The sequence below is a fragment of the Trachinotus anak genome, unplaced genomic scaffold, assembly GCF_046630095.1.
Source record: "Trachinotus anak isolate AG129_WGS33_773 ecotype Australia unplaced genomic scaffold, CSIRO_AGI_Tana_v1 ptg000016l, whole genome shotgun sequence".
NCBI classification, from domain to species: Eukaryota; Metazoa; Chordata; class Actinopteri; order Carangiformes; family Carangidae; genus Trachinotus; species Trachinotus anak.
In genome coordinates, this window is record NW_027273867.1 from 25,532,241 (window position 1) to 25,552,500 (window position 20,260).

Below are 20,260 nucleotides of genomic sequence, written 5' to 3' on the forward strand. Positions count from 1 at the left end.
TGCTAACGTTAGCTTTGTAGCAATAGCATACAAATAGCTCCTTCAAGTTCCCACAATGAAAAGCTAGCATACAATTTGAAGCTTGTTTCACCTCTGACCACGCCCAACATCACTGATAGGTGTAATGGAATGTGAGACACCTGTAACCACACCCACCAGTGATGTCACAGTGCCCTGCAGTACACATGTGCATCACTGCAGCGAGGCGACAAGTTAAAGCAATGAAGGACAGAGTTTCACAGGGTGTTAAATTACTATTTAATGAACTGCAGCAAATACTTTTTGGACATAAATCATGTCCTCATCATCTTGACGTCCAAATGTCCACTTAATTGAAAATCTACAATAAAAACCTTGCGCACTGCAAATCTTTAACAGCTTGTTTGGATTTAACCTATGAACTTAAAAACCTGTCAAGAATTTGGGAGTGACTGTGGTGCAGCTTCTCTCTTGTTTACCTGTAAGTCCCTGATTGTGAGGACAAAGACGATGTCTTAGAGGATGAAACTGAGATGACACGACTTGTTAAGACACATAGTTTTCACAGAGTGTGTGTGTGTGTGTGTGTGTGTGTGTTTTCTTGTCAGATGAGGGCGTGGCAGGTGAGGAAAGACAGAAAACCCCCTACGGCTGTGGATCAATGAGACACACACACAGTCATGCAGACACACAATCATCCAACAGTTTCAAAGACAACGGTCACGTCTCTCTGTGATTGGATGGTTTGTAGATGCACAGACTCTGATTGGCTGTTTTCCTGTTTTGAACAGAAACCTCAGAGTCACAGTGGAAAACAAGTGAATAAAAGCGCAACACACAGGACGAGATTAGGAAAATATTTCCAAAACCTTTATGGCTTTACATTGCTGTTAACTGGACGTGAATTTCACCGAGGGTATATTTATTTCATCTCTGCAGATTGGTACAGGACTTTTCTGTAAACATCAACAAAACAAAGCATCTCTGAAAAAATTCAATCATGATGAGAAATAAAAACCCACATACAATTAAAAGTCACAATAATGTTTACAGTGTAGAACATCTACCTCTATTATTTACAATGAGGGCAGTTTCTATTGAAGGCTGCTTGCGTGGTTTTCGAACATATAAATGTGCCTTGTTCAGGACAACAAATGTGATTACATGTTGTTATTAATATACTCTGTGTTGTGTGTGTTGTCCTGACTGGACACATAAATATGTTGAAAGTTACACATTAATTTAAAAGACTGTTTTAAGTTCAGTGTGAGTGTTTTCAAGAACAGATTGAGAGTGAAAATGCACAAACTGAAAAAACACAAAAAAGCTAATGAGCTTCTGAATGTGTGATCTCCAGACCAGCTATGATCTTCAGCTCCAGTTATTAAGGTTTTTTTTTTTTTAACTAAACAAAATAAATACTTTCTCAGTAGAGACTGCAGTGCATGTTGAAGTCTGAGATCACAAACAACCACAAACCACACAAACAAAAAAAATCATCAACCAGCACAAAGCGCAGGAGAAAATCATCTGAGGTTTGATGACAAAATACTCAAAAAAAGACATGTAATCTGGCTAAAAACTGAACTTCAGGTGATATAAAGAGGGCTTTGTTTTCTTTGACACTTTCAGATGATTGGCAGGTGTATCATTAACCTGCAAAAGTATAATTTAGTCTAGATTATGAAAAATCTATTTTTTTAAACTCAGTAGCAATGCCCTGAAGCTCACCAAACTTTCCCTCCAAAACTCAAAGAATGTCGCTGCCGACAAAAAACACCTTTCCGCTACTTTTTTTCTTTCAGTGTCTTTCTTCTTCACCTTCACCACGCTGACTCATCCCTGCATGTCAGATCTTGTCTGTGCTGCCTTGAATTTTATCTCCTGCTCTCACACATTTCCACCGAGGACGATGAGGGACGATTTAAACAGACTGAGGACGATCCTGGGCCAAACAGAAGGGCGAGGATGAAGGTAAAGCATGAGAGGAAAAGGTTGGAAGAAAACCAGAATCACAGCTAAAAGATGATGGAAGGAGACTTGTCTATTTTTTAATGTGAGTTAAACAGAGTACAAACACTTAGAGCAGGATTTAAAGGTCTGGGGCCATGAGTAAGATCTGAGGTAACACATTCATCATCGACAAATCTTCACCTCAAAACTCATTTTTAAATAATAAAAATAGTTACTTTTATAAGTTTGAGAAATTTTAATTTAGTTTTAACCTGTTTTGTTCTGACTTGATGTCCCCTCCCCCTCCCAGAACACAAGCTCAGTGAAGACCAATCCCTACCCCACCACACAGGCAGCTTACTAGCAGACACTACAATTTACAGATGTCCCGTAAACGCCTCTTATGCAGGCGATCAGTAGGTGCTAGCTGCAGCACACGTTCTCAGGGTTTTGGGGCAACAGCTGTGCACTATGTGTCTCTGTGGGGCGTTTAAAGGGGGTTTCTAGTGGTCATTGCAAAATGCACCAATTTGAGGGGCCATCGGGGGCCCCTTTTCCCTAATGGGGCTCCAAACACTTTGTCTGCATTTGCTACATTCAAGAAGTCTCTAAAAACTGTTTGTTTTCAGACTGCTTTTATTCATTCATTCATTCACTCATGTTTTAACTTCATGTGAAGCAGCTCAAGTATCGAGAAATAATGATGACATGTATTATTATTCTATTATTCTAGTCATTGTTTTACTGTCATCTTCTACTTTGTTTGCTCTTATTTTATAGTTTCACTCATTTTTCAAATTAAAGTTCTCTGACTTTGTTTTGGGCTATAATTAAAATGATTATTGATTAGGGTTAGGGTTATATGATTATTATTGATTGTCATTATTGGATGGATGGATGTTATATTGGGGCATCTCATTTTTCATTATTGCCACAATCTGGGGCTTTAAAATGCTTTTACACAGAAATGTTCACACATTAAAAATGGACAAATGAATGGTTTCTGTTGGACGATGTGAGAAGAGAGAAAGCAGCTGCACAGGGAGGGACAGAGACGAGGCAGACGTGCTAATAAGGTTTTGTAGAAACCTCAGTAAAAAAAATCTAAACTGCCGACAGCCAAAAAACTTCGTACAAAGTGGCGAGCACAGAGCTAACTGAGGTATTTTGGATCGAGCCGTCCTCTGGTGACGCTGCCACTTGAAACGTCCCTCATCAGGCAAACTCCACCCACCTGGCACAGACAGTGAGATAAATCAAACCACAAAAACTTTTTCATTTCATTATTTCAACCCAGAACCCCTGAATGTCTATGTGTGTGGCCTGTGTGTGTGTGTGTGTGTGTGTGTGTGTGTGTGTGGCCTGGGTGTGTGTGTGTGTGTGGGTGTGTGTGTGTGTGTGTGTGGCCTGGGTGTGTGTGTGTGTGTGTGTGTGTCTCCTCAGGTTTCCAGCAGGATAAAGAGAGTCACTCATTGTAACCGTCGGTCCATCAGGAAACGTCTCAGAGTTTCTGTGTTTTCAGCAGTGATCCAGACAAAAGGTGACGGACGACGTCTGTTTACACTGAGGATGAGGATGATCCGGTGACCATTTGTGAGGAAGGTGAAGGTGAAAAAAAAAAAAAAGATTAACAGTGAAGATTTCAGCTAATAATCCAAACGCTGATGGAATCCGTTTGGGTTCAATCAAGTTTCTATTGTCCTCGTCAGCAACAGACACAGAGAGAGAGGGATGATGGGAAAACTGGTCTGGCAAGGGCTTCACAGGAAACCAGGTGGACCCCTATAGGTCCCCTCCAAGCTGCACAGATGGATCATGGGAAACAAAACAGTCGGATCACCTGAAGAAAGACAAAGAAGAAAATGTTAACAGAGCTGAAAGAAGCAGAGTCCACCTCCACCTCCTGGTCCCTCTCTTCTTCTTCACTCCTTCTATTTATCAGCTTGATTGTCATTTGGACTGTAAACACCTTTACGTCCTGTTAGCTGTCTTTGTAATCTCGTCTCACCTCCTGCATGTTCTGCCACATCGTCTCCGTCAGTCAGCGTCTTGTCTTTGTGTTAAAGCTCCTCAGTCTAAAGGTGGATGTCCATGTGTTTTCCATTATAAAGCAGGTCTCTGTGGACTGAGGCTTTGATACTTTCACAGTATTAATATAGAACCTAGACCTGCTTTATAATAAACAAAAACTTTATACTATATGGGACCTTTAAAGTTGAAGTCAGACTTAAAATATCCAGATTAATTCTGATTTCTCAGTTTGAGTTCAGCTGATTTCAGTTTGGGAAGTAAGGTTCATAAAATCTACTATTTATGTTGAATTTTCTGGCTGGGTTTTATTTTTTTTCCATTCATACTGTATATTTTACTATTAATTATTATTTATTACCTGGTAACAGGTGCCCTGAAGTTTCCTTCATGTGTTCACAGTTTGTTCTTTGCACTGTCTTTCACTCTCTGTTGTGTTTATTCTTCTGCTCTTATTTTACAGCGTTTACATTTGTTTTACCAGCAGCAGTGACAACACTGAGCGTCTTAAACATTTCAGCAGCTCCCCATGTTTGTTGTCTGCTTCAGTTTGTCTGTCATCGTGGGTCCGGACATCAAAGACTCTCACACACACACACACACACACACACACACACACACACACACACACACACACACACACACACACACACACACACCCTCCAGGCTTTGTTTGCTCAACCAAGTGGAGACAGCTTCTGTTTCAAGCATCACTGACCGGCCAACTGGACAAAACACACACACACACACACACACACAGCATCAGTGTCACTAAAGAGCAGCAGCTCCTTCAGGTCTCGTTTCACGTCTGATGATCTTCTAAACTTTTTCTTGTCAAATCTCCAAACAATAACTGTGTTTGTATCAAAGCCTGATAAACACATCAGTGTCTGTTCATTACCATGAATGTGGATTAATCCGCTGCTGAAAATAGTCCCCAGTAAATGCTCTATTTCCTCTCGACTGTTTGATAAAAGGGAAGTGGTGAAATATAAACCACTGCCTGTTTTAAAGACAGGCAGGCAGTGGTTGACCTGACCTGAATGATGTGTTTTTACTTTTTTTAATCCTTGTTAATGATTTGTTAAAAATATACTTTGTCACATCCACCAACAAACCTGGTTCTTTACTTTGTGGTAAAGTGTATAAACAGCTGATTGTGTGGTAACATCTCTATAATTTACTGTTTTTGCTGACAGCATCAGCACTTTTTCAACTTATCTGTAAATCAACTCTGTAGTTTTCTGTATGTAAGTGATCCTAAATGGCATGGAGGGCCCTTTAAATCTAATTCATAACCATCATCATTAATACAAAGGAACATGATGTAAATGACAGTGTGAAGAGAAGAGAGAGAGATTTACCAGCAGTGTGCGTCTTTAGTCTTTAGTCTTTAGTACGGCGACTCGACCCTGAAAAACACAACAGAAAACAGTGATTAGAACAACGTGACCTCGCTCTGGTGTTTGTTATCATCGAGTCAGTGACGACACTTTGTCATGATGTTCACACAGTCTGTGAGATTTCAGCTGTGATGACGGTGAGAACAAAGGTTAAATATAAAAACATGAAGAGTTTCCTTCAAACTCTGGTCAAGTAATGATCAATGATGTTATTTTAAAGAACAGGTGGAGCTTTAATTTCTTCACTGACGTTATCGTCGTTGACACAAACCTCCTCCACGTCTGAGGAAAACTTGATTTCAGGTGGAATGTGTTTTATTCTGCAGCCAAACGTCTGTGGTTTGATAATTCACTGACAGCGTGACACACCCTCAGGATGAAGTCATCTCCTCACACACAGCCTCCATCTTCAGATCCACTGCTCAGAGAGAACAGCTTTCTCCTCACGTGTTTATTCACCACACTTAACTTTTAGGATTTGGAAGAAAACACCACACACTGGACCAACGTCTGAACACGTGGAGCCGCTGGAGCTTTAAGGGATTCAAGGAGTTGAATGAACTGAAACCAAGGCTGCATCACCAACTGCCCAGGGGCCTCAGAACCTCCAGGGGCCCTTCAGCCTCAGGTGCAGTCTATATAATTTTTGTCTAATGTCAAATTTGCAAAGCTAATGTTCAACATCAGCCACATCAGCTCCTTCATCCTCCATCCTCATCCTCCAGCTCGTGGTCCTGGTCTGGTCGAGCAACTGAGTCAAAACCTTCACTGTTTTCGTCCGTGTTACACATGTGCAAACAGAGACAGTGAGGTGTATGGTGGGAGTCAATAGGGGCCCGACAGGAGGGAGCCCCAGGAAGTTAAAGCAGCCATGACAGTGTATGAAGTGCTGACAGGTGAAGGATATTCACTAACATTCACTCTGACTTAAAGAGAGCTGCAGAGTCTTATGTGCACACACGGTCTCCGACTGTTGCACAATGTTTGAGCTCCTCAGCCGTGTTTCCATTCACCTTTCATGAAGCCACCTGTGTGGTTTCAGAGGAGCATTGTGGGAGTCGGGGAAGTCAACAGCAGCCTCAACCTTATCACAGAGGCTCAGATACATTTTTCAGCCGCTGATAAGAGCAGCTGCAGACAAAACATCAGGGTTCAAACCTTCCAGAGGGAAAAGAGGTCACTGAAGTTCACCGGCAACGCAATAAGTTAACAAACACTGTAAGAGGTCAAAGGTCAGAGGCAGAGAAGTGAGTGCGGCGAAGCTGTTGGATGAAGGAGCAAGTGACAGAGAAGCTGGACCTCACCAACTGTCCTGCAGCTGTTTATCCACTTTACAACAGAAGATCAGAGTTTACACAGAAACATCTGAGAGGCTCCGACAGGTGAGGGCGGAGCCACCTGTTTGTTTGTCTGCACAAAATAAAGTTTGAAATCATTCAGCAAGACATAAATTCTGCTGAATATTCATGGATTTTAACATGAAGACAAAACTGAGGATTATGGGAAATTGTGGTTATTTATGAGCACCTTTTTCACACCAATAAAGTTTGCTAACATTAGCCACTGTTAGCTCCTGGTCAGAGCCTGTAGCAGCAGTACTGAGTGCGTTGAATTAAGAAGAGACATATGAAATGAACCTTTTATTTCTAACAGGTCGACTGAGTTTTTACTTCTCTCAACAAAAAAAAAGACATAATGGCCCTTTAATATCTCTTCTTATCAGAGGATTTAAAGATGTGTTGTAGTTTGAGCCTCATATTCAACCTTCTTGTTCCTATTTCATTCTGTGAAGCTCTTCTGTCTCCTGAGAGGAGCCCTCACATGTACATCTACCACATATTGTTAGGAGCAGTGTTGGTGAAACGCCACAGTATGAAAAGAAGAGAAAACAACAGGAAGAGGTGACGGCGGCTCCATTAGGCAGAAGCAAAACCAGATAAAGAAAAAAGAGAAACCAGGCAGTTACAGAGGAGCCGAGAGGCGACACCAACGTGAGCTGAGGAGGACGAGTGCAGACATGACAGTGACATTCCTGCCATTCTGTGAAACACAGGCCTCGCCCTCGTTACAGTCAACAAAATCCTCCGTTAAAGGTCGTTGTTCTGGATTTCAAAGCCTGCTGCAGAAACTGTTTCTTCTGTATGAACCTGACCAAATGAAAGGTCGACGTGTCACCTGTCTCTGAACACCTGAGAGGAGCTTCACACAAAATCAGCTTCTCCTGATTTTCTCAGTTAGTAAATTACGTTTTACAACCTGCACAGTCACATTTTATAATTGACGCAAGTTATTTTCCCTTTTCCAGAGAAAATCCATGAACCTGTCCAGCTGGCTCCAGCTGAAATACTCTGGATCACAGACAAACAGGAATACTAGAGTAAATACTAAAGTAGTACTACCTCCTCACTGATGCTATGCTATCGTTAAGCTAACAGTTCAAACAGCTCTGGCTTAGCTGTCTGAAACGTGATGTTTCATCCTCGGATGTGTCTGCATCAGTGAGGCCCCTCAGTGGCCCCTCAGTGTCCGCTGTTTCTGCTGGTTTCTGCAAAAATTCCTCCAGATCCAACCTGTACTTATCCCTGACGGGTGTGATGTGGACGGGTCTGCCCAGAAGGCAACTTGTCTTTTTTTTTTTCTGAATGCAGCATCATGAGGAGGACACAGAGAACAGCTCTGAATGAACGGCTGTGCAGAGGAGGTCTGACTGGTTTCTGACTGAACTACAGAGTCACTGAGGAGACGAGGATCTCACTGCAGACTGGTTCCCCTGCAGCTACAGGAAGAACAAGTCTGCAGGTCGACTGGTTTCAGCTCAAACAAACGCTGCAGGATCATGAATGAAATGAGCCGCTGTTTCCTCACCTGACGCCTTCTTTTATTTCTAAACTGACAGAGACGCTCACAGGCAGATCCCGCTCTGTTTCCAGAGGTCACAAACCAAAAAGGTTTGGGAACAACTGGTTTAAATAACAGTCAGAATTAGTCTTTCTCTGATTATCTATTTAACCTGCCAATTATTTTCTCAATTAATTGATTAATCATTCGGTCGGTAAAAAACTAATTGTCATAATTCCTACAAATCAAACCCAAAAATATTCAACTGACTGTCCTGCAACATCAGCTGATATTTCTACTTTAAAATGACTAAAACGATTTATCGATTTTCAAAACAGTCGCAGCTGAATCTTCTGTTAATCTGACTCTATTTATATTTTCAGCATTTAGCCTGTTAGAATAAACATTAGAGAATAATACACGTTTCAAATGTGTGAATATTTCAGATCCACGAGATCATGCGATCAGATCGAAAGCTCCACATGCAGCTACTCAATGGTCCTGATTATTCTGTTGGATCAATATAAATCCATCTGCAGTCACATGACCCTCACATGACTGCCCCATGTTTAACAGTGACAGGGACAGGTGAGCTCACCTGAGAACAGGTGTGAACGGTTTCAGTGACACAGCTGATAACACTGATGACGGCCTCTGGTTTTGTGATTCAAAACTGGATTTGCATATGAAAAAAAAAAATCAAACCTCAGGCAGCGACACACACTTCCTGACACCTAAACACCACCCATCCCCCTCCCTGTCACCGAGGAGGAGGGAGCGAAGGAATGCAGTCAGACCGTGTGTTCAAAATACCACACACACACACACACACACACAGACTTGGTCCTGGGTGACAAGGCCATGAACAATGAGAGGGGTGTGTGTGTGCGTGTGTGTCATGTTACCGTTGTTGTTCTACGGCTGTACTGTTGCTGTGTGCTGCTGTTTGTAACCAACAGAACAAGCAGACACAGTCCAGGTCCCGATCCTCCTGAGAAACTGTGAGCCGTCGTTTTAAAGTGAGTCGTGAGATTCGCTCCCTCACTGCACTGTAAATAAGCTGAGCTTCACCGTGAGCACAGAGCTGTCAGAGCTGTGATGGAGCTGTGAGCTTTTAGCAGTTAAATCCTCTCCTGACTGGAGTTGGAGGAGTTTTGTCAGACGTGGATCTGGAGTCTGGGTCAGAGTTTCAGAGACTTTCCATCTGCACCTGGATCTGCTCCGTCCTTCTCCTTGAACGCTCGCAGTGTACAGGCTCCAGGTGGAGTATCAGCAGAACAGATCTTTATTTTGAATCCATGCCTCTGCTCCATGCTGCACAGCAACAGGTGTGTGTGTGATACTGTAACCTGAATAAAACCGGTTCTAGCTCCAGACCTTCAGGACAAGGACATCGTTGTGTGGTGAGGTCACTTTTCTGTGGAAGTCCTGTTTTTAAATGAAAACCTGTTGGACTCTCTCAGATCAGCTTCTCCTGCTCGTTACAGGATTAACGTCGGTTCAGCTTGATGAGCACACAGATTAGATTCACAGTTCACATTCACCCCAAACAGGAATAAACACCACACATCAAGTGGCCGTGGTGTAAACAAGATCATCTGCTTTGATTAACTCTGGTGCAGTTATACAAACTGCGGCTCCTCGAGGCTGCGTGAGCGAAACACTGATGATGATGATGATGATGATGATGAGTGTGAGGAACACGAGCTTCAGTCACATGAATGAAACAGAAGAAGACCAGACTTCTCACTTACAACATGGTCTGTCTAGCTGCTAGCTGTTTGACAGTTAGCATAGTCTGGTTAGCTGCTAGCTGTTTGACAGTTAGCATAGTCTGGTTAGCTGCTAGCTGTTTACCAGTTAGCATAGTCTGGTTAGCTGCTAGCTGTTTGACAGTTAGCATAGTCTGTCTAGCTGCTAGCTGTTTGACAGTTAGCATAGTCTGGTTAGCTGCTAGCTGTTTGACAGTTAGCATAGTCTGGTTAGCTGCTAGCTGTTTGACAGTTAGCATAGTCTGGTTAGCTGCTAGCTGTTTGACAGTTAGCATAGTCTGGTTAGCTGCTAGCTGTTTACCAGTTAGCATAGTCTGGTTAGCAGCGACTGAACTTTTGAATTAAATATCTAAATGTAGAAACTTTTAATGACGATTCATCTGAAAAGTTGATCATATGACAAAGTAAGATCGTCCACGATGACATCATCAGATCACCGGCTCCAACTTTAAGGTGTGGACTGGAGGACACACACACACACACACACACACACACACCTTAATATCTGGACAGGCTTCAGGTTTAATATAACGTCCAGCCCTCCTCATCTTTCCATCTTAACCTCATGATTCCTCCACTTCCTGCTGTGACACGTCACTGTCAGAGAAAAGTCCAGACGTCTCCTCTCAGCTTTAAATCCCCCCAAACATCTCAAGTTGATCCCAAAGCATCGACTTCAGCTGTCAGAGAGACAAGAGAGTCTGGATCCTTCATCCAGACCCCCACCAACAACACCAACACGGAGGCCCACCACAGAACAAAGGCCTCCTGTCAGCAGGGCTAACACCGTCTGACAGTGATGATGATGGCGATGAAGATAAAATGACGAAGAGACAGACGTGTCAATCGGTCTGAGGCCCCGGGGCCCTGAGAGGCTCTTTACCGCTGTACACCACCAGCTCTACCTGACACCTGGTGGGGGGAGGGGTCATTTAACACGCACACACTCAGAGACAGTTTTCAAAGAGAGAACTTGAATTACTGCCTCGTGGTTGTTTGGCGCCACCAACCAGCCCAGATACAGGAAATGTGGTCATGATCTCCCCACTGACCAATGAACTCAGGCTGCTCACACTGTGCTCAAAGGCAGCGCTGTGAACGCTGTGGTGAGGACGAGCCTACAAGGTATGAGCCCCCGGGGCGTCCCCACAATCAGAAACAATCTCTGTCTAGAGTAACACACCTGAACCACATCACATGACCTTTCACGTACACTGGGCATGTGCGAGCTGGTGCAAACAGGAAGCAGTTTATTAGCAGCAGAAAATACAACGACCGAGGAGCAAAGACAGACAGCACAGTGTCATTGTTTCTGAAGGTCTCTGTTTGTGTCCGTCCAGACTACAGCACCACCCGGAGTTTTAGACTGAAACGGGTCCAGCAGCGTCTCTGAAAGCCTCAAAAACTCATCTTCTTCATGCTTGAGTCAAGTGAGTGACTGTGCTCGGAAAACTTTTCCACTATTCGTCCATTTTATAGGTTTGATGATTAACCAGTTAATCAAGAGAATAACCAGCAGATGAATTTTTGTCTGTCCATGCTCATATCTACAGCTACTGAGTCACCACAGAGGAGGAGGAGGAGGATCAACTGTTGCCCAACATGATTTCGAGGAAAAGAGGAGGAAGTCGTGGAGGAGAACAAAGCTGGAGGAGAGAAGTTATTCAGCTTTCATATGACCAGCAGCGTTACAGGTGACGGTCTCACCCTTTGAGACTTGTAGTGTCAGATTACCACAGTGGGTCCGGAAGGTCCGGGCTCGTCAGAGGCTGCATCTGTCACTGACTCATCGGGAAGCAGCTTCCTGTTGTGTTGAAACCTGACAGGATTGCATCACTGCCGCTGTTTGGGGAGAACGTGGTGTTCAGGTGTGAAGAGATGTGATCTGCTGCTGCTCGTCAAACTCTGTTGCTTAACGCTGCTGCAACGGCTGCTGTTCGCTCTGAAGTCTTCACGAGCAAAAGCATTTTGTAATTTCTTTTTGGAAAGACTTTGGAAATATCAGTTTTTCACACAACTGAGACCAACTGAGTCCAACAATTAGACGTTCGAGCTTTGTCAAGTTTTATTCTTTGTGTGAAGACAGAGTCAGAGGTAGCGTCAGTGTTTTCCCTCAGTTTGGTCACTAACGTCTTTTGTGCAACGGTTTAAGTGATTTCTTAAGTATAACACCAAGATAAGGTGAAAACCTTAAATATTTAAGTGAACAGGAGACTTCAGGGTTTGTTGTGCAACTGTTTGTATTTTATGGAAACTTAAACTCAGACTTTAAGAATAATCTGAATTTTAGTAGCTCAAAGTTTATTTTCGTTATTTAAATCCAATTTTTTTTTGTAGCTGTTCTGCTTCACTTCATTTTATCCTTATAGACATTTGAGTTAAAGTGTCATCATTAGCGTATGAGTTATGGCCAAACACATGTTGTGAAAAGTCACAGAGACCTTGACCTTTGATCTTTGACAACCAAAATTTAATCAATTCATCCTTGATTCCAAACACGAGTGCACAGAGAGATCTCGGCCACCAGAAGGAGACGGACAGACAGACTGTCGTCAGCTCCGACTCAGTGAGGAGACGCTTTTCTCTTGAACTATGTCTGAGGACGAATGATGGTTGTCCCCTGGGACGATCAACTGATGATCAGCTGATTTGTCCTCTTGTTTCAGTGCAGCTGCTTCGTGGAGACGAGAGCTGGAGACGTTTTCTTCACCACAAACAGAATCTCTGAAGTCGGGAAATGTTGTAGATTATGGTGCAAATATGACGGTTAGTTACTGCTGCAGTGTGCTGAAAGCTGTGGCAGTGTGTGTGTGTGTGTGTGTGTGTGTGTGTGTGTGTGCATACATTAGTTTAACATGTTGCAAGACGCAGAGGCGCGAGAGGAATGAGGAGAATTTCCTACAAGGTCGTGAAGTCGCTGACACGATACAGACAGACAGAAAATAACTGATAAGTACACACACACACACACACACACACACACACACACACACACACATTTTAACATTGAAGCATTGTCCTCAGTGACAACAGGTCTGTGCAACACAAACACACAAAGACTTCTCTGCCAAAAGTATATAGACACTTCTGGGTCTCTTTGCTCTGGTTGAGGTCTAGGTTTGTGTTTCAGCTGACAGGAAGTTTTACTGATAACTTTGTGCGCACAGTTTGTCTCTTTCCTGTTTCCACATGAGCGCGCGACCCCCCCTGCACCAACCCCTGGCCCTGATCTCAAACCCACCCAACATCTTCAGGATGAGCTGGAGCTGAGCTTTATCACGGTCTCAGGAAACTACCTCAGAGGAAAGACTCAAAAATGAAATAATAAAATCTAAAAAAAAGAAGATGAAGATCAGTGAGACCTGCAGGGGCCTAGAGCAGAGTTTCAGCCAGTAACCACATTCAAACTAGTCCACATCCTCAGTCAGTAGGTTTAGCCAGACACCAAAACAGCGTGTTCTGAAGTCTACCTTGTCCTTCACATGTCAAAAATGCAGAGTACTTACGGGACTTTCTGTCGGCAGTAAATGATTAAGCCAATAGCGGCACCAAGAGCGACGAGGACGGCGATGACGATTCCAGCGATGGCTCCGTCTGACAGACCTTCATCCAACGCTCCCTCCTCTACAAAGACAACACAAATAACATTATTTCATTTGATCATGTCCTTCAGAGAGGTATCACTCTCATATAATGTTGGTAAATCATGTGTGTGTGTGTGTGTGTGTGTGTGTTGGGGGGGGGGTCCCTAGCATTCTGGCAAACATCTGCAAATCAACAAAAACAAATGTTTACCAAAGAGAAATGTAAAGAGGCCCCTGTGCACCGTGTGTGCAAAGTCTGAGGCAGCTTCACTAAACTCAGAACAGAAACCACACAGAGGAAATGAAACATGACTCAATCTGATTGACGGGGCAGTTTGGTTAGAGCCTCTGAGGAAGCGATTGTTCACTCTGATATACGAGATACAATCACACAGCTGCTGCTGAAACTGAACAGAAACTTCACCCCATGGTGTGTATGGTCTACACCCGACTCGTGTGACCCAGGATCCCAACATTAGCAAAAAGCACAGAGCCTGGTGCTGCTTTTTATTCTTAGAGGTTTCCTGTCATGAACTTAAGTGTTTGCACGGCAGAAGCCGTGAGGTTATAAATAAATGACAACGAGCACAGGAGACTGCAGCTGAGTCATGAACCGGTCGAGTCTCTTTAAACCGGTGAGATGATGTAAGACAAAGAAGTGTTTCTGTCACATGTTGGCAGAGTCTGTCCTGAGAGGACGAGGACAAACACCGGCTTCTGTCTTCGTCTCTGAACCACTTTGGGTTTACAGAATCAGCCTGCAGCTGCAGCCCAGTGGCCTCTCTCTAAAGATCTGCACCAACGTTGCACTGCAGCTGATACAGGTGTGTATCTCACCTTTGACGGACAGGTTGTGGGTGTGCGTGGCGGTCTTGCCGGTGATGGCGTTGTGCGCCTCACACGTGTACGTTCCGGTGTTTTTGTAAACAGCCTTCTCGATGGTGTACTGCGCTGTTTTCACGTCGGTCAGTGTGCCGTTAAACTTCCAGGTGTAGTTGGCAGGTGGGACGGACATCGAGGAGCAGGTGAGCGTCACGGGGTCGTTCACCTCTACGGCACCATTCCCACTCACCGTCGGCGGCTCAGGCCCAACTGCACAGAGTGGAAATAAAAGAGGATTCATTACGTGTAAACTCTCGAGACAAATCCACAACAAACCCTGACGATCACACGTTCACACCAACACTCACAGTTGACCACCATCTTGTAGGAGGCTGCGTCACTGCTGACGGGGTTGGTCAGCTGACAGGTGTAGTCTCCGTTGTCCTCTTTCTGCAGGGGGCTGATCATCATGGAGCTCCTGTCGGCGGAGAACACCAGGCGGGAGCTGGCAGCCAGAGGTTTGCCATCTTTCAGCCAGGTCCTCTCCTTCACGGTGCCGGCCGTCGCCTGGCAGCTGAGGTTGGCCGTGCTGTTGCCGGCGATGAGGGTCGAGGTCGGACCAGTGACTGTGGTCCCTGAGATGGGCTCTGTACACATAAAACATATAGAGAGATGTTATTTCTCTACTTTAATGCTTATCATCATTTTCAGATTAATTGGCTGCATTTGATTAATTTCAACTAATTAAAATAAATGACAGTGATGAAAAGTGGAGAAATCTCCAGGTTCTAAGTCAAAGACCATCATTAAAGGAGTAATCAGGTGATTTAAGACATAAAGTTGACTCACAAGAGACAGAGTAAAGCTCCACATTTTAACCAAAAACCATCTCAGTGTAGTTTTACATCTCCTCTCTCAGGCTTCTCTCTGGAGCTCTAGTAACAACAGGTCAGTCAGCCAATCAGAGGAGAGGATCTGAGCCTCTCTATTTGATATTTATTATGTTTGTTTATTAGCACAGTTCATGGTGCAGGTCAGTGGACTAAAAACACGGTAGCTTTAAAAAATAAAGTTCATCTAAAGATTAAAGATTTCACCTGCAGCTCATCCTGTGATGTTGTGTTATTCTTCACTGTCTTTTCCTTTTTCATAATAAAAGTAATAATAAACTTTATGTATGAAGCACCTTCCACAGGGGGTGGAGCTCAGAGTGCTTCACCACAGAGTAAAACTCCTCCTCCAGAAAGAAAACACAGACATTCTTCAGGGGAAAATGTAAGACCATCTTCCCACCCAGCAGGTTTACTTACACACACACACACACACACACATACACGCGTGTGTACTTGTACTTGCTACATAGTAAGGACCAAAAAAAGTATTTTACTAACAGAGTGAGGACATTATGGGAAAGTGAGGACATTTTGGCCGGTCCTCACTTTTTGAGACACCTTCAAATCACATGTTGAGGGTTAAGACTTGGTTTTAGAGTTATGGTTAGAATTAGGTTTAGGTTAAGGTTAGGGTCAGGGTCAGGGTTAGGCACTCAGGTGTGATGGTTAAGGTTAGGGTAAGGGGCTAGGGAATGCATTATGTCAATGAGAGTCCTCACAAAGATAGAAGTACAAGTGTGTGTGTGTATGTGTGTGCGCGCACGCACACATACACACATACACATTTTGAAGTTGGCCTGCTGCCAACTCGAAACAACATCCTCCAAAAACAAGAAGAGAACATTCCTGGGCAGTAATTACAGACGGCGGCTCAACACCCCCCAGGTAAAGCTGATGAGTGTGTCTGTGGGTCGCTGCTGCTGTGGGAACTGGACGTGTTACGAGCAGCTTCTATGACTAATGTGAGTCCACTCACAGGAACGTCACTGAGTCGAGGAGGTTTCACTCTGTCCTCGTGTCAGGTCAGTGATCTCCTCCCTGCATCACTGCCGGATGCTAACACTCACATCAGATATTCAGCTTGTCTGTCACTGATGAACCTGACGCGTGGCGCTCGGTGCAGCTGAAACCTCAGAGAGCTCCGCCGCAGGACTCACCCATCACAGCGAAGGAAACAGCAGGAGAAGCGACGGTGCGCATCGTCTTGGCGTTGTTGGCCGTGCATGTGTATCCTTCCTTCTGAATCCCTAATCCGTGTTCCTCTATCACTTTCAGAGTGAGGACGGAACCCGACGCCTCCATCGGCAGCTGGTTGTGGTACCAGGAGAAGGTGGCGGGCGGGCTGGAGCTCGTTAAACAGGACAGGTTGAAGTTGGAGCCGGATTTGATGAACTCTGGAGGACTTGGGGGACTGATGGTGACTTCATCCGGTCCGTCTGTGGAGAGGGGTGAGAGGTCAACACAAGCATAATCCCCACAGCCAAGAGGCTGACTGGTTTCTACCTTCACTACACCACAGCTTCATTTGGACCTGATCCCAGTTCAGTTCCTTTAATTCTGAATATTAGCTGAAAACAAACAACCAAGAAGCTGATTAAACCTGTATCTGACTTACAGAGCGGAGCCTCTTCCCTCATAAATGATCTTTGGCTGTGTGCAGACACAAAAATCCAACTTATTCAGGCAAAATCAAAAGTATTCAGAAACAGCCACAATGTCCCAACACACATATTTGTGATAATGACGGATAAGGAACCGTTTCAAGAAGAAAATAATCTCAGAGCGGAGCAGTCATGAAAAATAGTGTAAAACAATTGTATCCTCTTCATGATCAATTACAGGCTAATTAAGAACGATTCCTACTCATCAATCACTTGAAACACTTATCACAGCCTTTTGTTTTCAGATCTGTAAGTGGAAAAACTCTCTTTATATTTGCCATTATGCTTTTGCAATGGAAGTTGTTTTTTTTTTTTTATTTTAATATTTTTACTTTCTCGAACATCAGTACTGAAATCATCAGTACATAATAATAAATCAAATCTAAACTAGTAAACAACTAAGCATCTTTCATTTCTGAATGATGAACTATTAATAAGACAAATACAGGCCTGCATGATTTTTAATATCTGTATTTATATTATCTAAGTTCTCTAAACATATATCTGGATCTTTTATGCTCATTCATATGTAATGAAACCTTATTTTATTCTATGTCCTTTTCTTATGATTAAAGTCTTTTAAATTCTACTGAAGAAGCAACATGTTGTAAAAAAACATTTTTAATCTGATTTCATGCACCTCCTCATGTTGTGTCACTCACTGGATTCAAACGTGACTTAAACTTTCAGACCTGACCAGATGAAAAGCTCCGGAGCTGCAGATTAATTAATAACAGAGTTAACCAGCGGTCGGTGTGGTTTCGCTGCCTCTCGGGTTAGTCATGGGGAAGGAGTGGAAGCACAAGTCACTGTGTACACAGTGTGGTTTTAGTCAGAGTGTAAAGGCTGAGAGGGAGCGCCGTGCACACACAGAGCAGCTCACACGTCCAGTTACACCTGAGTGTTTCAGGAATCTGAGTTTCACCTGTAGTGGATCCAGATCTACTGTGAGAGGTCAGGTGAGTCAGGACCAATGAGCTGCTGAGCTGTGAAGCAGTGACAGACTGACTCATGTGTGACCGTCTCTGTTGTTGAATGGGTGTGGAGCTCGTTCAGTGAAGTGCAGCATTTAAACTAAGAGCTCAGATTAAACAAGTCTGTGGGTGAAGTTCTAACTGTCAAACTACTACAAGGGAGGATTTATTTAATAAAATAACCAGATCAGTGAAGTGGCCTGGTTGATGTATCAGTTGATTTATCTGTATCTGTGTATCTGATGATCAAAATGCCAAACTACTCCATTATTTCTGTACTTATATATGAAGCATCAACCTCCAGGTCTGAGATGCGAAGCTGAGAGCTGCAGTTCCTCTAACGACCACTAGAGTCTGGCTCCAGCAGTGAGTCAGTCCCACAGACTCCCATGTTCAAATGTCCAACTTTACAGCAGAAAGAAACATGTTTACAGCCTGGTACAGAAACTGCTCTGCTCTCTGGAGATCATTTCCTCCTTCATGACGACTGTACGGCTGAATTTTATACAACTCACCTGTTTACATTTTATTAAGGACTAAAGTTATAGAGAATTGAGGGCGTGGCCTCTTTGAGTGACAGGTGAGTGAGCGTATGTTTGTCACAAACCAGCTTCACACTCGCCTCACCTGAACCTGCACCTTTAACTGTCGCGCTGTGTTATGGGAGTGAAAAGATAAATCAGTTGAACATCCCAGAGATCACCTGTCAATCAAATAGCGTGGGTGTTATGACACAAACTATGATATTACCTAGGCACCGCCCACATTAAGAGTTAACCACTCATTCAATAAAGAAGTAGCCGAGTAATTAGCTAAAAAAAAGAGTACATGAATTTTCTGAAGGTGATGTCATGAAGGTTATCACTGCTCATGCTAACCAACTTCTTCTGTTGTGTCCAAACATGTCACTTCCTGTGTGGGAGGAGCCACCAGGCAGGAAACCAGCAGCGTGGTTGCAGTACTTACAGTAGACAGTGAGGTTGAAGGGGGCGCTCATCTCTTTCTCCAGCTTGTTGGCGGCTGCGCAGTAGATCGGACCGACCAGATCTGACCTGAGAACACCTGTGATGGTCAGCGCGCTGGACAGTTCCTCCTGTGACACAATCCAAAGGAGAAAGTACATCAATTACTGCGTTCGTTACTAAACTATGAAGGTACCCTGCAGAATTTCCAGTTTCATCAAACAGCAAACAAAGTTTTAAAAAGTAGATTTTAAAAACACATATAAACTGACATTTTTAATTGTGAGCCGTTTGCCGTCGGCCACGATGGGGGCGGTGCCATTAATCCAGGTAAAGGTGAGGAAGGAGCCTTTAGCAGAGCAGTTCAGGACCACGGTGGAGTTGTGTTCAATCGCCTCAGGGACGTTGGACTTGATGACCACGTCGGACACCGGCTCTGCACAGAGTCACATGGAGGTTGTTGTGTGTTAGGAACAAATGAATTAACAGGACTGAATCTGAAAAAACACGACTGAAACCAAAGGAGAGGAGGAGGTCGTGGCTCAATGAATAAATACAAAGCTCAACAGCACAGAGGACGAGACCTGTATCTTTATTTGACCATATTTCCCTCTATACATTTAACCAAAGGGCTAATTTCATCACGATAGGAACTTTATTGTTTTGTTTTTTTTTTCCCCATGGCTCACCCTTAAGCTACTGTCAGTGAAACCCAACACTTCCTGTACAGATGTTTCATATTAAAAGCTTCCAGTGACTGACATGATCCTGATCTTCTGTGAAATGTCTGCAGAAAGTGCTGAGTTTTGTTGAAAGTGATTTAATGCAGCAAAACAAGAAAAAAACAGCAAAGCAGAAGCAAATTAAGAAAAGTGTTTAACTGTTGTTGTTGTTGGCGCCCGGACTTTGTTAGAAACAGGCTTCATATTGTCATAAAAAATATTAGATGACTGACACGTTTCTCTGCTCAAGTCGTGAATGGACATGAAACTCACAAGACAAAAGACGAACAGCTGTGCGGTGAAAACATCTGGTTTTTTCATGAAAAGTAAAAAATACAAGAAGCTTGTGGACCAAAAAAAAAAGCCAAAAAAAAGTGAAGGAGAAAAGTCAACAATGACTTCAAAGAGAAATGTCCAATCATGAGTTTCTGTTAAATGGGCAACTAAATATTACACAAAATGGATCATTCAGCTTCAATCCTTTCACATTTGGATTCTGGGTTAATTTTGAATAAATGTACTGTAGTTTGTTTCCACCTGCACCAATATGAGGCTCATGGGTGTTTGAGCGAGCAGAGCCATGCACCGGCATTAGTTAATCATTTACACCAGGGGCCCTACCATAAACCTGCAGTAAGACTACATTACCCAGAAGACACTGCACAGTTC

At 43.5% G+C, this 20,260-nt stretch overlaps 2 protein-coding genes across 2 annotated transcripts in view; one reads left to right on the forward strand and one right to left on the reverse strand.

The window, feature by feature from the left end:
* The window catches only part of LOC139634518 (glutamate receptor ionotropic, kainate 5-like), a 446,396-nt gene that overhangs the window by 165,299 nt on the left and 260,837 nt on the right, over positions 1–20,260 (forward strand). The window lies entirely within an intron of this gene.
* The window catches only part of LOC139633573 (cell adhesion molecule CEACAM5-like), a 22,822-nt gene continuing 3,385 nt past the window's right edge, over positions 824–20,260 (reverse strand). The window contains exons 3-10 of the mRNA XM_071499320.1: positions 19,142–19,305; positions 18,874–19,000; positions 16,430–16,708; positions 14,748–15,026; positions 14,395–14,649; positions 13,480–13,597; positions 5,325–5,372; positions 824–3,772 (exon numbers count right to left, since the gene is read on the reverse strand). Of these exons, the coding sequence (XP_071355421.1) occupies positions 5,354–5,372; positions 13,480–13,597; positions 14,395–14,649; positions 14,748–15,026; positions 16,430–16,708; positions 18,874–19,000; positions 19,142–19,305 (1,241 nt within the window). The 3' untranslated portion in view covers positions 824–3,772; positions 5,325–5,353. The remainder of the gene's footprint in view (positions 3,773–5,324; positions 5,373–13,479; positions 13,598–14,394; positions 14,650–14,747; positions 15,027–16,429; positions 16,709–18,873; positions 19,001–19,141; positions 19,306–20,260) is intronic.